The sequence below is a fragment of the Talpa occidentalis genome, unplaced genomic scaffold (genome assembly GCF_014898055.3).
Source record: "Talpa occidentalis isolate TD23 unplaced genomic scaffold, MPIMG_talOcc4v2.1 talOcc4.14, whole genome shotgun sequence".
NCBI classification, from domain to species: Eukaryota; Metazoa; Chordata; class Mammalia; order Eulipotyphla; family Talpidae; genus Talpa; species Talpa occidentalis.
Window position 1 is genome coordinate 38,835,285 of NW_023601433.1, and position 16,494 is coordinate 38,851,778.

A 16,494-nucleotide genomic window follows, 5' to 3' on the forward strand; every position below is an offset into this window, starting at 1 on the left:
TTGTTTGCTTGTTTGTTTGTTTTGTTTATACATGCACTGGGTACAGTCAGAAGCGCGGGAGGGTGAGAGAATTCACCAGAGCCAGAGCGGGGAGCAGAGCAGGCAGAAGGACCGAGGTACACTGCTGAGGGGAGCAGCGGGCGGCAGGAGAGGTCTGCGTGCCATGTGGGACCCTCCTCCGGTGGCCGGGGAGCAGCCGGGGATCGAGCCGGCGCTGCAGAGGCCGCGGGCAGCTTCGCAACCCAGCGCTCTACCGCTGCGCCACCGGGGAGGCCCTAATTTAATGTTTTATTAGCTATTTAGAGACCAAAAGAAAAAAAGAACTCACAAAATCTCATTATTTATTTTAATTTCTAAAAGTTTAAATGATACTAAAATTTAAATAACTTCATTGTATAGTACTTGATAGTACACTTCAATAAATTGAAAAGTTAAAGCCACCAAAATTAGTTTTATTTACTCTCTCAACTTCATAATATACAAACTCTTTTGCCCCTCTGGAGGAGCAAAAATAAAGAATAAAAGTGTACTAGTTAAATTAATACAATGTAAGATGTTTGGCATGAAAGGATTTTTAAAAGTAAAATAAACTTCACCTGAAAATATACTACAATTATCAGTATGTTTACAGTAGATAGGAATTTAAAACAAAACAAATTCAACTGATCAAATTTAAAATTATCTGAAGTTTTCATTTTATTTAGTTGTAAATAAAACAAGTCATTATTTTATCCAACACTAATGGGATCAACTTTAGAAGAAATTATCTACTTGGCCTTCATAAAACCTGAACAGTTATCTTCTGTGAAAGCATGTGAGCTTTTCCAATTAGCTTTTCATCTGTGTGATGATTTCCAAATAAATAAATGGCTCCAGCTTGTCTTGACAGTGCAGTTTCCTACTAGGATACCTCTTCCATGATGTCATCATATAACCATTTGTAGGTATATTCATCGAAACACTCTATAGTTTCAAAAAGTTGTTTAAAGTCTTTAGGGTTCATTCTTGTTATTCTCAACTTAGCAAATTGATTTAGTCTCTTCAGTAGGTCCTTTGTATCAATTGGACTCAATGAACTGCAAAAGAAATACAAAAAAATTTGATGAAATTTTCTTTTCATAACTGAGTTGTTACCAATAGAGATGGCTTCTAAATCCAATTTAGAATGCCTAATTTATTTTACATAATTAATCTTTTTTAAAAGCTTGCATATAATGAACACCTTTAACTGTTTATTCCTAAATATTCACAGCTTACTTGTAATGAAAAAGCAGATTTAGGTTTTAACATGTGCTTGTCAATTCTTACACAAAATTCTAATTGAGGAGCCCCCTTTAAATTTTTTTTTCTGCCTACCACTTTCATTTTCAACTCCCTTTGCAAACATTCTACCTCCATCTAGGTTCATGTAAAACTTCAATAAGTTGAAAAGCAGAAACTGTTGTCTGGCAGTATCAAAGAGGAGGGAATAATTGTTGTTCACATCTTTATGTGAGTAAGTTATAAAGCAGAAAACTGCCTTATCTATTAGCCCAGCAAAACACCATCAATGGGTCTCTTAACAGTAAGTGAATAATTGTAATAAAATATTTTGTTGGAAAATATTTCCAGTAAGTGCCTTTGGACTTTGAATAGGATCTTGGTTACAAGTGTAAACATGCTTTCAATTCATAAAGATCATCAAGGGGAATTTTTAACATTTTGCATCAGTTTACCATAATTATTTCTTAATTTCCTAGTTCCTGCCCTTTTGTTATAATGTTGATTAAAACAATTACAGTCCCAGTTAGCTGAACAAAACTTTATTTGAAAACCTACTTTCACTATAGGTAGTTTCATTTAAAAATTGCTGGGCTGCAAAGCTGCCTGCAGCCTCTGCAGTGCCAGTTCGACCTCTGGCCACCGGCGAGGGTCCCACATGGCGCGCAGACCTCTCCTGCCACACCTGCAGCTCCCCTCAGCTGTGTATTTCGTCCGTCTGCCTGTTCTGTTCCCTGCTCTGGCTCTGATGAATTCTCTCACCCTCCCGCACTTCTGACTGTACCCAGTGCTTGTATAAATAAATAAATAAATCTTAAAAAAAAAGTTAAAAAAAAAGAGAACTGTACACATTAGCCTTACATAAAAATTATATAGATACAAAGTAGGTAGTAATGCTGTAATTTTTTATATAGCTTTATATATAATTTGATCCCTGCAAAGAAGGCAGGGGTAGTTGTACAATGATCTGTGCCTTTCTTGTTTAGGAAATAGAACCACTAAGGTCAGGCAATGACAAAAGGTGATAGTGGATGTGCTAGCACTAACTCTCCAAAGTTCTTCATGTGGATTGACCCTAGGAGTACACCCTGATAAAAATAAAACAACCTGGAAGCATCCCTGACTGTTTTTTCACAGAAGTTTAAAAAAAAAAATTAAGCTTAGGAGAGTAAACAGAAAATCATGTTTTTCTTAAAATGTGCACCAGATAACTATTTTGGGGGGAAAAAAAACAAAAAAAACAACAGATGAATGAAATCATGGTACCTGATTCTGTTCAAGATAAACAAGATATTAGAAAATAGGGCTCTAACATGGAAGTACAATTCTCCCATTAAATTATTGCTTCTATACATGCTTTCTTCTTTTTACTTACGGTAAATGGTCCAATAGCCTGGCACTGCGCTTTACAAAACACTGCTTCGTCATGTGAAAAAAGGTATCATAGTTAATAGGTGTCAAGTATTCTGTGAATAAATTTTTACGAGGAGTCAATCGAACAAAACAGATTCTTTGTTGTACTTGGTTTAAGGCCGCCTGAAGAAAAGGGAAAATAAGTTGCACTAGTCATAAAATATTGTCAGAGTAAGACACTGTTCACTTACTCATTTAAGGTTCTTGGTGTAAGAGACAATCATCATAGACCCTGAGTGTCCCTGTATAGAACATACCAATGTTGGGTGTGCCAAGAATGCAAGGTCCTAACTGCTCTTTAGTTTGGTCATTTCTTAGGGCTGTTTGGTGAGTCACCTTGAGGGATAAGATGTCTCGCACCAGTATGAAAAGCAGAATTGTTTATTAATATTGCTATATAACAGAGGTGGATTTCTTCAGCTCTCTGTTCCTCAGCTGCAATACAGACCCACAGCATAAGCAATGCACACCATCCATGTAAGTCATATCACATCACTCCTGGGGCTTGGAAGCAAATAAAGTCCTTAGTCTAATCCATGAGTCTTTGGCCCATATCCATGAAAGAACAGCAGCTTTTTAATTTACAAGTAGGATAAAAACAAATTCAAACATAACATTAACAGGTACTGAGTTCCTTCTCTATTTTTTTTTTAAAGATTTATTTATTTATGCATACAAGAACCTGGGTACAGGCGAGAGGTGGGGGTTGGGTAGGGTGAGAGGATTCACCAGAGACAGAGTGGGGAACAGAACAGGTGGACTGACTGAAATACACTGTTGAGAGGAGCAGCTGGATAGTCAGGAGAGGTCTGCTGCGCCATGTGGGTAGCTCCCTGGCTGGGATCGAACTTGCACTGCAGTGGTTATGGATAGCTTCATAGGTCGCATCTTAACCCCTTGTGCCACCAGGGAGGCCCCCTTCTCTGTGTGAACCACACCAATCAAATGTAAGGATTAAATAAAATTGACATAATTTTTAATTGGACATTAAAAAAAAAGATTAACAAACTATGGTACATGGCCTGCCTGTTTTTTATAGTCTAGGGCTGAGAATGTTTTACATCTGTAAAGGATTAAATTTGTTTTAAAAAGCAGAAATAAAGAATATGGCAGAGATTATACATGCCCTGCAAAGCATAAAGTATTTACCATCTGGATTCTTACAGAAATATCTTGCCATCCTGCACTAGGACATAGTATTATACAGGTTAATGTAAAAAACTGTATTTGGGGACCTCCCCTGGTGGCTCAGGCAGTTGAGCACAGTGCTGTGAAGCTGTCCACAGCCAGTGCAGCACCAGTTTGATCTCAGCCGGCCAGCGAGAATCCCACATGGCACAGCAGACCTCTTCTGTCTTGCCCGCTGCTCCCCTCAGCAGTGTATTTCATCAGTCTGCCTGTTCTGTTCCCCATTCTGTCTCTGGCGAATCCTCTCACCCTCTCACGCATCTGGCTTGTACCCCGGTTCTTGTATGCATGAATAAATAAACCTTAATAAGAAAAAAACTGTATTTGGCATGATATAAGGTTAGATGTCTTTCCCCTAAAGTGATCCTTAAAAAAGACGGAGCCTTGTTTAAGTTCTTAGGAAATATCACATGTTTGGCAGTGACTCCCTATTTATTTATTTATTTATTTATTTATTTATTTTGTGGGACCCTCGCCAGTGGCTGGGGAACGAACCAGCACTGCAGAGGCTGAGGGCAGTCTCGCAGCCCAGTGCTCAACCGCTGTGCCACCAGGGGAGGCCCATGTTTATTTTAAATATAACAAAAATTTATATATAACATTATTTTTGATTTATCAAATTAGATGAATAGGAAAATGATTATATTTCCAAATTTGAGATGTATTTTTATTTCAAAGGAAATTAAAATAGAACTGAGATTTCTCTGCTTAGCTCTATTACTATGATAGCATCCACCATATAAGTACCTCAAAAATACAGCTCTATTCCAAAATAACTTGATATTATTAAAGGGGGTAAGATATGGTTATTAAAATTTCTAAAATTAAAATTTAGATAAATACAGAATGCCAGTTAATCTTAAACAAATGAACAACCTTTTCGATTCAGAGGACAAAGAGAAAGGTATTGATTCTTACCCTATAACCCGACTTTTCCAATATCCCATTTTGGGTGTACAGATCAAATGATGAGCAAGGCTCCTAAAGAGAAGATAAACAAAAATAAAATAATATTTCTTTCAGTTTTCTTTGGTCAAAGTGCCCAAATTATTACTGACTTTAAAAAATGACTAACAGAATAAATTAATATTTAACAGATAAATTAAATCTAAACTGCCAGTCTTACTGGATTTAAGTCATATGTAAAAGTTAAATCATATACACCTCTTCTTTTTTTAACATAAAGAGGAATCATAGACATATTCCAATACTGACAGCTCTCTTACTTAGATAAAAGAAAACTACCCTTGATATAACCATGCAAATAGGTTCTTAAGTCACAATTTTTAATAGCCAACATTTCCATATTATAGTCACAGTCAGTTTAGGAACAATGAAGATTAATACCGAGGATATCTTCACCTTACCTAAGTAGTAAAACCTATTAATCAGACTCATTAGAATATGATGGAACATGTAAGGGGATATACAACTAAAGATATTTGGGGCCAATTTTAAAAAAGGATCTTATTTTTTTATATCTAACAAAGACTAAAACTTACTAAATGGATATAAGGTTTGAAGGTCTAGTATCAAAAATGGTCATTTCTGGATATTTATAGTGACAATGGAAATGGAATAGAAAAAAATGCAACTATTTCCCATTCAGGAAATCCCTAGCAGTTCTAAGTTACTAAGTGGAAGAAGGCAAAGCAGCAGCAGCATACATTGGTTACTAGTTTCCACCTCCCCCAGCCCCGCTAAAGCAGTTTAGGGCACAGCATGGACCAAGAGGAAACCTGACTCCCATCTGCCAAAGCCAAAGGAAAGAAAATGAGCAAGACCATGGGAACTGAGTTCAACAACCAACTCTCCAATTGTAAAAATACAATGAACAAATGTTTAAAGATCTCTCCTTCTTAAAGGTTAAAAAATGGCAAAATTCAACACAGGGTCTTTGAAAACAAATACTGCAGAACTAGAAAACTGCCCTGAAAGCCTAAGGCCTTAGGAGACCTCTGTGAAGAAAAGCCATAATTAGAGAAGAGACTGAGATAAAAATCAACAACCAGAGGAGATCAGTGGAGTAAGAAAGGATTTTAGAGAAACCAAGAACTACAATATCAAGCTTATAAAATACAGTGTAGGCATAAAGCACAACCAGTGGTGTTAAGTCTAAGTAGAAAAAGATTTCTGAAAACACAGGAAAATGATGAGAGCATGACAAAAAGAACAGAGATCCAATCTAAGAACCTCATACATTTCAGAGGAAATAAAAGAATAGAAACAAAACTCAAATGAGCTAACATTCTAAGTACGCACATTCTCAGGCTTACCATGTACCTGGACAAAAGCATGAAGAAATTACATGAGATACCCATTGTAAAATAAAAAAATTAAACTAACACACCTTTAAAAGAACAAGCACTCATAACATATAAACATATGTCCCATCAAAACAAGCTGATATACACACAAATCTACTAAATAGAGAATGGACAAATTATGGTAAGAAATAGTTATTTGTCATTTTTTTCTTTTGCTCTAGTAATCTGCTATTAAATATGGCAGTCACTAATCACACAGGGCTATTGAATCCTTGTATGTATCTAGTCTGAATTGAGATGTATAAATACTGGATTTCAAAAGCCAAGTACACAATACAATGAAAATGAAAATTAGGTAATATCTAAATTTGAAATATTATATCCTGAAATGACAATATTTTACTTTATTTTTTTTAAACTTTTTTTTTTTTAGAGGCATGTTTTATTTATTTGTTTGTTTGTTTTTGTTTTTATACATGCATTGGGTACAGTCAGAAGCATGGGAGGGTGAGAGAATTCACCAGAGCCAGAGCGGGAAGCAGAACAGGCAGAAGGACCGAAGTACACTGCTGAGGGGAGCAGCGGGCGGCAGGAGAGGTCTGCGCGCCATGTGGGACCCTCCTCCGGTGGCCGGGGAGCAGCCGGGGATCGAACCGGCGCCGCTGAGGCTGCGGGCATCTTCGCAACCCAGCGCTCAACCACTGCGCCACCGGGGAGGCCCTGAAATGACAATATTTTAAATTGAGGTTAATATTAAAATTACATTTCACCTGTTTTCTTTTTAATTTCTATAATGTGGTCACTAAAATAAAATAATAAGCAGTCAACTTTGATCTTGCCTGGGAAAATAAACTAAAAAGGGGAATGTTCTATACTGAAGTATTATATAGCCAAAAAAACAACAAAAATGTTCAGTGACAAGGGAAAAATCTTACAATTAACTACTAGCTATTAAGTTTAAAAAACCAGAATACAAAGTAATATAATTTCTACTATACAAATAAAAATACAGCACAGAAAAAATGAAAGAGTAAAAATATGCCACAAACATCCATAGTGACCTCTGGGTGGCAGAACTGTAGTTGTCCTTTTCTTTCTTTAACAAGTGTTAACACTTTTATAGCAAGGATACATTATTTTTATAAACAGAGTAAATATAAATGTGTTGCCACAAAAATCAGCACAAAATTACCTTGCTTTATCATCACCAATAGTTGGGGAAAATAATCAAATTAGTATTTCATTTTCATTCATTTACTAGTCACACAAATATAGACTTTGAAAGCCACCAAGTTCTCTGTATAAATTTAGAAGGCTTTTACTCACCACATGCAGAAGCTTAATATCACAAGCTACTTGCCAGAGCACACTTAAAGGTTGATAGAAGGGTGCAGTTCTAGGACTTGCCACGAGTTTCTAGTAAGAGGAAATTTAAAGTTACATGTTATAAATAACTATAACCAATAAAACTCAAATGTTAATTGTACCTACAAATTAAAAAAAAATGCAAAATCTTTTTTTTAAAGATTTTATTTATACACATTTTATTATAAATAAAATAAGATTTTATTTATACAGGCCTGATGCGCGGGAGGGTGAGAGGATTCACTAGAGACAGATCAGGGAACAGAACAGGCTGAAGGACTGAAATATACTGCTGAGGGGAGCAGTGGGCGAGACAGGAGAGGTCTGCTGAGCCATGTGGGTAGGCTACTCTGAGGCCAGCAGGGATCGAACTGGCACTACAGAGGCTGTGGATAGCTTCACAGCACTGCGCTGAACCACCTGTGCCACCAGGGAAGCCCCAGTGCAAAATCTTAGCTGTTGAGGAAAATGTCTTTTTCAACATTCATGTTTAAATATATCATCACATATACTTACAGTGAAATAAAAATGTGTAATTACAGTGGAGGACAGGTATGTTAGATGCATGTATCAAGAGAGTTACTAAATCTTGAGTCAAGAATCGTTTGGGGGCGGGGGCTCCCTGGTGGCGCAGGTGTTAAAGACAGTGCTATCAAGCTATCACTAGTGAATGCAGCACGAGTTGGATCCCACTTCTTTTACTGTGGCCATTTTCACCTGTGTTTCCCTTCTTTGTAGTGTCTTCTCATTCACTGAAATAGCTGCTCATGCTTCGATTGTCAGCCCAAACAAATTTTTTTAAAGATTTATTTATTTATGCATATAAGAACTGGGGTGTAGGCCAGAGGTACGGGTGGTGAGAGGATTCACCAGAGAGAGTGGGGAGCAGAACAGGAAGATCTACTGAAACACACTGCTGAGAGGAGCAGTGGGCGAGGCAGGAGGGGTCTACATTCCCAGCAGCAGGATTAATGAATGCATTAAAGCATTTCCTAATTTCTCTTCTTTATATTCTTTTTTTTTTTTAAAGATTTATTTATTTTTATACAAGAATTGCGGTACAGGCCAGAGATGCGGAGGGTGAGAGGATTCACCAGAGACAGAGCAGGGAACAGAACAGGCAGACGGACGGACCAAAGTACACTGCTGAGGGGAGCAGTGGGCAAGACAGAAGTCTGTCCCACCATGTGGGTTTCTCCCTGGCGGGCCAGGAATCAAACTCGTGCTGCAGTGGTTGCATATTGCTTCATAGGTTGCATCTTAACCCCTGCGCCACCAGGGAGGCCTTCTTCTTTTATTCTTTCAAGTATATACACAGCATGTACAGTCCAAGGTTCTGAGATTCCTTCTCTTTGTCCATGATCTTTACTTATTATGTGGACCTGGTAAATAAATCATCCCTCCACTACTAGCCCCACTATCCTAACTCATAGCTCTCTTAAATACAAATAAGCATCTTCTATTATATTGGGCTGAAAGATAAGATTCTACACCAAAAAACAGTTAGAACCAATAAATGAAGTAAGCAAGTAAAAAATCCACACACAAGAACAGAAAAACACTAAAAACAATCTGATAGAAATTGCAACACCTTTTCTTATAACAGCATAATCAAAAATAATACTAAGGAATCAACTTCACCAAGATGAAAGATTCTATGCTGAAAATTACAAACCACTGCTATAAAAAACAGAATGATGGTTCCTCAAAAAATTAAAAATAGAATTACCATAAGATCCAGCAATTCCTCTTCTGGGTATACATCCAAAAGAGCTGGAAGCGGGTACTCACGTACATATTTGCGCACCAATGTTTATGGCAGATTTGTTCACAGTAACCAAAAAGTAGATGCAACCCAAATAGCTAATGATGGGTGAATGCATAATAAAACATGGTGTACACATACAATGGATTATTTATCCTTTTAAAAAGGAAATTCTGACACACATTACAATGTGAATTAGACATTAAGCTAACTGAAATAAGCCAGATATAAAGGATAATATTGTATGATTCTAGTTATACGAGGTAGTGGGTGGGGAGGAGAAGGGGAATTGGTGTTTAATGGGCACAGGGTTTCAGTTTTAGAATTGTTGTAATAGATGATGAAAAGCTCTGATGAATAACAGTGGTACCACAATGTGAATGTACTTAATATCACCAACATACACACTTAAAAACAGCTGAGATGGTAAATTTATGTTCTATTTTACTGGAATTAAAAAAAAAATACCTTCAAAAAAAAAACACAAAAAAACCCAATGGCACGGCAGACCTCTCCTGTTTCGCCTGCCGCTCCCCTCAGTAGTGTATTTCGTCAGTCTGCCTGTTCTGTTCCCCATTCTGTCTCTGGTGAATCCTCTCATCCATCTGCGAATCTGGCCTGTACCCCAGTTCTTGTATAAATAATCTTTAAAAAAAAAAAACAAAACAAAACCAAAAAACCCCAAACCTAAAGATTGCTCTACAGAAATTTAAAGATAATCTTAGTAGCATCAAGTGTCAAAAACCCAAATTATAATTAAACAGAGTAAGACCAATGACGGGGTACACTGACTCCTACAACTCCACTCATTCTCATCCCGTGTACCTTCAATGAGTTGCTGAGGTGCCAGTTGCTGTGATAACTCTCTCCACCTATTTCTTAAAATGGCCTGAATTTCAGCTTTCAGATTTAAATGACTTTTTGGCAAATGAACTTGTTTGGCAAGATCGCACCCTGCCAGACCTCACAATTCTTCCACTTGAAAAGTTTCTTCCCCTTGGTCAGAAAATCAACATCCTCCACCAATCCCAGATCCCCAGCTCTCTTCAGCAACTCTGTACACATCTTCCCTTCGCCCCCCCACCCACCAAAAGAATCAGGTACTTATTATTAACCTACCTGATATTCCGATTCACTAATGAACATATTTAGTTCTATTCGACCATATTTAAATATAGAAGAACAAGAATATATGTCATGTAAAATTTTCCAAAGCATCCTTTTCTCATTCTTAATTGGGAAGCTTCCAATTACTTTAAATGGGATACCTGTTAAGAAGACAGCAAGAATATTTGAATCAATTCTTAATACTTTTCCTATGACCATATTTTATTGAGTCAAATTAAGTCAACAAACTATAAACTTGAAGTGTATTTCAATTAAAACTAAGACTCAGCATACTGAACTTGGCTTCTGTGTAACTGCTATGATTATTTATGTCTAAGTGAAAAGAAAGCCCACATTCAACTTCAAGGCATCTGACCATAAATTGTATAATATAAATTGTATACAAATCTCTTTGACAAAAGCAGAAAAAATATAAGGTATCAGCTGTTTCACTGAATGATAAAAATTACCTGCTTTCCAAGGAACTGCTTCTATTCCCAAATTCTTAAAAAGCGTATGTGAAATCATAATAGGAGGTTTCACTATTCCACCATTTCTAGGATCCATTTTAAAGAAGTCACAGTGAACCACTTGTAGTTTTCCATCCAGATTATTTTGTAGGGACTAAAGAGGTAGAGATAACATGTTAAGAAATTTCAGTGGTATGCAAATTTCTTAGTTCCAAGATCTACTTCAAAAAAGAATTCTTACTAAAAAATTACTACCTTAATAAAGATGTAAAGAAAATATTATTAAGGAAACTTAAAACTTAACATCGGTCAAAGAAATTAGTATTTGAAAAGTGATTAAAGTACAATACTACTACTAAGAAAAAGTTCCCTAAGTAAAATACCAACAAATTCTTACTGAATCATTTTCGTTTCCTTCCTTTATTTCAATGGCTTCAGTTAAAAAAATTTCTTCACTCGAATCTCTACCTGCTTAGTAGCTACTGCCTGGGGCACAGGGCAGATTCTGTGACCACATCTGAGCTCTGGTGGAGTTGCAATCCAACCTTTAGTCTTTGGAAAATATTTCATACCAGAGAAAACAAAAATATTAAACAGGAAGGCAGGTAAGATCCAAGAGCATATTCTCCCTTTTCTAGAATAGTTTAGGTAGTCCTTTACCAAATGAACTTAACTCATTGTAAAGGTCACTGTGCATTTTCCCCTTAATTCTTCATTTACTTTTTTTTTTAAAGATTTATTTATTTATTTATACAAGCACTGGGGTACAGTCAGAAGCGCGGGAGGGTGAGAGAATTCACCAGAGCCAGAGCAGGGAGCAGAACAGGCAGACTGATGAAGCACAGTGCTGAGGGGAGCAGCAGGCGGCAGGAGAGGTCTGGGCGCCATATGGGACCCTCGCCCAGGGATCAAACCCGCGCTGCAGAGGCTGCGGGCAGCCACACACCCCAGCGCTCAACAGCTGCGCCACGGGGGAGGCACTTCATTTACTTTTTCTAAAGACAAAATCAACTAAAAAAAGGAAAAGCTCCTTGTCTGCTAGAAGGGGTCCACAGCTCAATCTTTTTACTGAGCTAATTTGTTCACTATGCAGTATTGCTGGGGAAATTAGTAGTGGGAGTATTAGTGACAGATTCCATAAGCCTAATTTGAACTAATAAAAAATCATTTAAAATAGGGCACTTCAATAAGATCAGAGAAAGCAGGTGCACAGCAGAGCCTACTAGAGCTGACAAAACAAGCCCATAGATACCAGTTATATATAGTCCTTGTACAAAATCACTCAGCTAGCCAACAGACGAGCTAGAACCAGAAAACAAGTTTCAGAACTCGCAAGCTCTTGAGTCATTTGACAAGCATTGATATTTACTGTTGTCTAGTCACTGGGGATAGATAACAAGACATTTAAGGCATGACCCCTAATGAATATATAACAATAAATTGTGTGCTTAATTTTATTTCCCCGAAACACCCACAGGTAGCCAATTAAAAAATCGATTACTTTGAGAAACTAAGCATATACCTCCAAATGTGGAATAAAAGTACTGTCACTTTCAAGGGCAACCACTTTATGACCACTTTCAACAAATGCTTTAGTCAAGAGTCCAGGACCTAGTATAGTAAGAGAATGAAAAGTTTATTTGCGAAAAAATAAACATAATTGCTTTCAATGAATTCTTACTAGATGTTTTACATGCATTATCTAATTTTAATTTTCACATCTCCAAAGTAGGTATTACTCTACTTATTTACATATAAGAAAACTAGGGATTAGATACAATCACGTGACTCCAACATCACAACTGGTTAAGTGTTGGCGCTGGCTTTGAATCCATTCTGTCAAAGACTACAAAACCTAAGCTCTCAACCGCGATGTTTCACTACCTCTTAAAAACATACAAAAAGGCTGCATCAAGCTACCACTTATTCACAAACTATTCCGATGTTAAGTACCTCACACACTGACAAATCTAAAGAGAACTGTTTTTTCTTGATAAGAAATGGTGTCTTTCAAACATCAGCTTTCAAAAACTCTAACCCTTGTGTGCTCAGCATTCTGCTACGGTCTATAGGACACAAACGAGGATAAGATAAAGTTCTCGGGGGGTGGCTTGCAACTAATATTTGGGGGAGGCGGCTAGACCTACAGAACACGTTTTACCAAAATATGCAAAGCGCAAACTACTACAAAAATATTTTGTGGTGTGACAATTAATACAGATCATATAAGCTGCTTGAAGAAACGGGCGATGTCTTAAACAGTACCCGGAGGATGGTCAATAAAAGTCTGCAGAACTTCCAATATCCAAGACATCCAGTCCACGACAGACTCACCTGGATTGCACTCCAGGAAGACCTGGCAAGTTTTTTGAGGTTTCTGTAGAATCTTTGTCACGGTCCTAACCAATTTCGGAGAGGTTACGTAACGCTTGGGGTCGAAGCGGTAACCGGACGGCCACAAGGGCGTTTCTTCGAAATCCAGACTGGAGTGTAAATCGGATAAGCCATGGCAATTCCTCGCCGACACATCCTTCCTCCTCGCCGCCCCGGATCCCAGAATGCAGAAGCGACCAACGCCGTTCAAAGCTGCGAGCGTCGGCCGCGAAGAGAGCCCTGTCACTGCGCCCCACATGGTCTCCCCCTACGCTGCGCCCCAATCTTACCCAGGGTCGCTACCCCGAATTGCCTCTCGCATGGCTCCCCACGTGCTGCACCCCCCTGGCTGCCAGCGACGCCGGCGGAAGTAAACACAGGAAGCTGCGCATGCGAACCGCGACCTCTTCGCGCTGTTCTCCCTCACTTCCGCTTCCGCCCCGGCGCAGACGCCCAAGGGCTGTGAGTGGACTGAGCTGGGAGACGCGCCATCCGGGTTGTGTCCGGACTCGTACTCTATGGTTGTCCGCCCTCTGCGCTTCCTCTCTAGCCGCTCGCGCTCTATGCTCCGCGGTCGCGGGCCGCCCGCCGCCAGCCGGCCCGCCGGGAGGGGTGCGCAGAGGGAGGCGGGGCGGGAAGGCGAGAGGTGTCTCCGCCGCCCGAGCCGCGGGAGACTCGGGCCGGCTCTGTGACAGCTCGTCGGCCGCCATGTCAGCGAGTGGGGCTGGAGACGGACCCGGCGCCCAGCGGTAGCCCTCCTTTCGCCCCCGATTCCCAGGTGAGGAGAGGACGCGCGGGATGCCGGGGACGAGCCCGCCGGCGGCCGGGGTGCAGAGGCTTTGGGAAGCCCCTCGCTCCTCCCCCTGCGCTGTCTTCGGGCAGCGCCGCCTCTGCCCTCCCGGCGAGGTGTAGCCCCGTTCCTCACCTCCGCCCCCCTCTCCTGGCTCCTGTTTTCCTCTCTTTTCGCCAACCTCTGGGTGATGTTCCTGCGCATCGCGCCAAAAATTCTCCCTCCCTAGGGAACTAGCGCCAGAAGTGGTTCCTCGCGGGGCTCCCCAAGGAGCTCGCAGCTCCCACTGCGCCCCTATTTCTTTCTGTCCTGCTGCCCACAGTTCGATCTCTACACCCTGTGGATGGTTTTTATTTTGCTTCATACCTGTTCCCCCCCCCCCCCCGCTTAGATTATCAAGAACCGCCTAGTGTCGCCCTTCCGTTTCTCCCTCTAGGCCAATATTTACCTTCATTTTTATCTTTTATTTGCGTGTTTAAAAGATTTAAAGTTAGGATTTAAAGAATTAGATCGAAAAGCTTAAATTCCTTTCTAAGCTGAAAAAGACTCAGACCTAATTTGCTTATTTCGTTGCCTGTATGAACTTAGTCGAACACCTTGTACTGTGGAATACAATTTAAAGACTAATTTCAAAGACTATAAATAGGATGCTCTAATGGAAATTTTGGCAGTCTTTTTGCCTATTGGGCAATGTTAGAAGTCTCGATTCTCTGAGAGTGACTTCAGTGTTTTAAGGATTAGACTCAGAAAAAGCTTTACCATTTATGCTCTTCCACCACGACAGGAGATTGCGGCTAAGCTACTCCTTATTTTAAAATAAATACAATCCTTTCTGCTTACTCTACCGGGCGCTTAATCGAGCTTGGCATTTAAATGGACAGGGAAAAGATTTCTAAGGAATGTATCACCTAGCAAATCGAAGTCTGAAGATTATACTCTGGTGATGAATTGCAAATGGATAAGAAATTGCCCAGTATGACCTGTTTTGGATGATAAATTTGTTAGGACATCATGCAACGTATCTAATCAGCTCTTGTGGAAGTCCTGTGGACTCATTGGTCTTAATTTCCTTTGATTGCTTTTTATACAGTTTCCATATTGGCAGTTTTCTAGATGTGACTTTTGCATCCTTTGAACACCTGAGGAAACTCCCCCCAGCCTTTACAGCGCTTCCCACCCCTTTCCCTTAAAGTAAGTTTTCATAAGTTACAAATACGTTGCATTTTTCCCCCCCTAAGAACCCTGGAGGCCTAAATATTTTTAACAAAGTAAAATATGTTAGAACAAAGTGCTTCACTCAAAGATAAACCTTTCATCAGTATTTGGACTTACTTTATTAGAACGTGGTTTGTGTATTTCACATGGAAAAGGTGTGGGTTTTGCATCCTATGGTATTTTTGCCTTTTTGAAGTAAATCTCTTTAAAATGGGCAAAGTAATTCTGGTGATTATTTTTACACTTTTTAAAAGTTTTTCTTATTAAGTTATCTCAATTTAATTGGTAGAGAAGGGAGGATACTACTTTTTCTTTTAGCTTTTAAATGGAAATTATAATTTTTTTTTAAGATTTATTTTTACTTATGCATACAAGAACTGGGGACAGGGAAGGGGGGGTAGGCCAGAGGTACGGGAGGTCAGAGGATTCACCAGAGACAGAGTGGGGAGCAGAACAGGCAGATCTACTGAAATACACTGCAGAGGAGAACAGCAGGCAAGACATCAGAGGTCTGCTGGGTCATGTGGGTTAGCTCTTTGCAGCAGTGGCTGGCAATAGCTTGATAATGCTGAGACTTTAACCCCTGCACCACCAGGTCAACACTAGCAATTGTAATTTGAAAATGCCAAGTTGTAGTTCTTACTTGTGATCAGAATTAAGGTTGTAGTGCTATGCAATAGAAATGTAATGCAAGTCCTATAAGTGATTTAGTTTTCTTTCTAATTGTATTAACAGTTAAAAATTTCATTTAATCCTGTATACATCATTTCAACACATAATCAATTTTAAAAGTTAATAATGTGATACATTTGAGTTAGGACTAGCCACATTCAAGTGCACGGTAGCCATAGGCAAGCTAATAGCTAGGACCCTATTGGGCAGCACATATCTATGGGATTGCTATATGGTTTTCCAGAGGTCTTCCTACTCTGGGTCAAATTCTATGAAGTAAATGTAAAATTCCTTCTCCTTAAGTACTGTGATATTCAAAATAACAAGTTTATATTCAGGAAGAAAGTTCTAAGAAGTTTCTGCCTCTTAATGTTGACTGTGTTAACACCGAAAAGGATAAACATGTGACCGAAGCTTGTTTAGTTGAGTGTCATAAGATGAATAGAGTGTTCAGTCATTTCCTGAGGTGTCATTGTTAGATTATTTGCATTTGCGTGTCAACAAGGTGTCAAAGCACTGTGTGAGTGTTGTCTACTATATCTGTTGGTATTAAGTGGGGAGAACTTGAGGACCGGAAAGAAGGAAGATTGAACTTTATTGTGAACAGGT

General features: G+C 39.2%; 2 protein-coding genes across 3 annotated transcripts in view; one reads left to right on the forward strand and one right to left on the reverse strand.

The window, feature by feature from the left end:
• Positions 1–345: 345 nt before the first annotated feature.
• TFB2M (transcription factor B2, mitochondrial) lies at positions 346–13,589 on the reverse strand. The gene is made up of 8 exons (XM_037510324.2): positions 13,170–13,589; positions 12,358–12,446; positions 10,836–10,989; positions 10,378–10,526; positions 7,455–7,544; positions 4,780–4,842; positions 2,636–2,796; positions 346–1,076 (listed from the first exon to the last, which is right to left on the reverse strand). Exons 1-8 carry the CDS (start codon positions 13,465–13,467, stop codon positions 902–904), a joined length of 1,179 nt encoding a protein of 392 aa, XP_037366221.1. The 5' UTR covers positions 13,468–13,589; the 3' UTR covers positions 346–901.
• A 253-nt stretch (positions 13,590–13,842) lies between these two features.
• Positions 13,843–16,494, forward strand: part of CNST (consortin, connexin sorting protein) — a 94,150-nt gene continuing 91,498 nt past the window's right edge. The window contains exons 1-2 of one of the 2 annotated variants that reach the window (XM_054694962.1): positions 13,843–13,986; positions 15,089–15,189. The gene's annotated coding sequence lies outside the window, so the exon portion shown is untranslated. The remainder of the gene's footprint in view (positions 13,987–15,088; positions 15,190–16,494) is intronic. The other variant, XM_037510325.2, reaches the window with a different exon arrangement.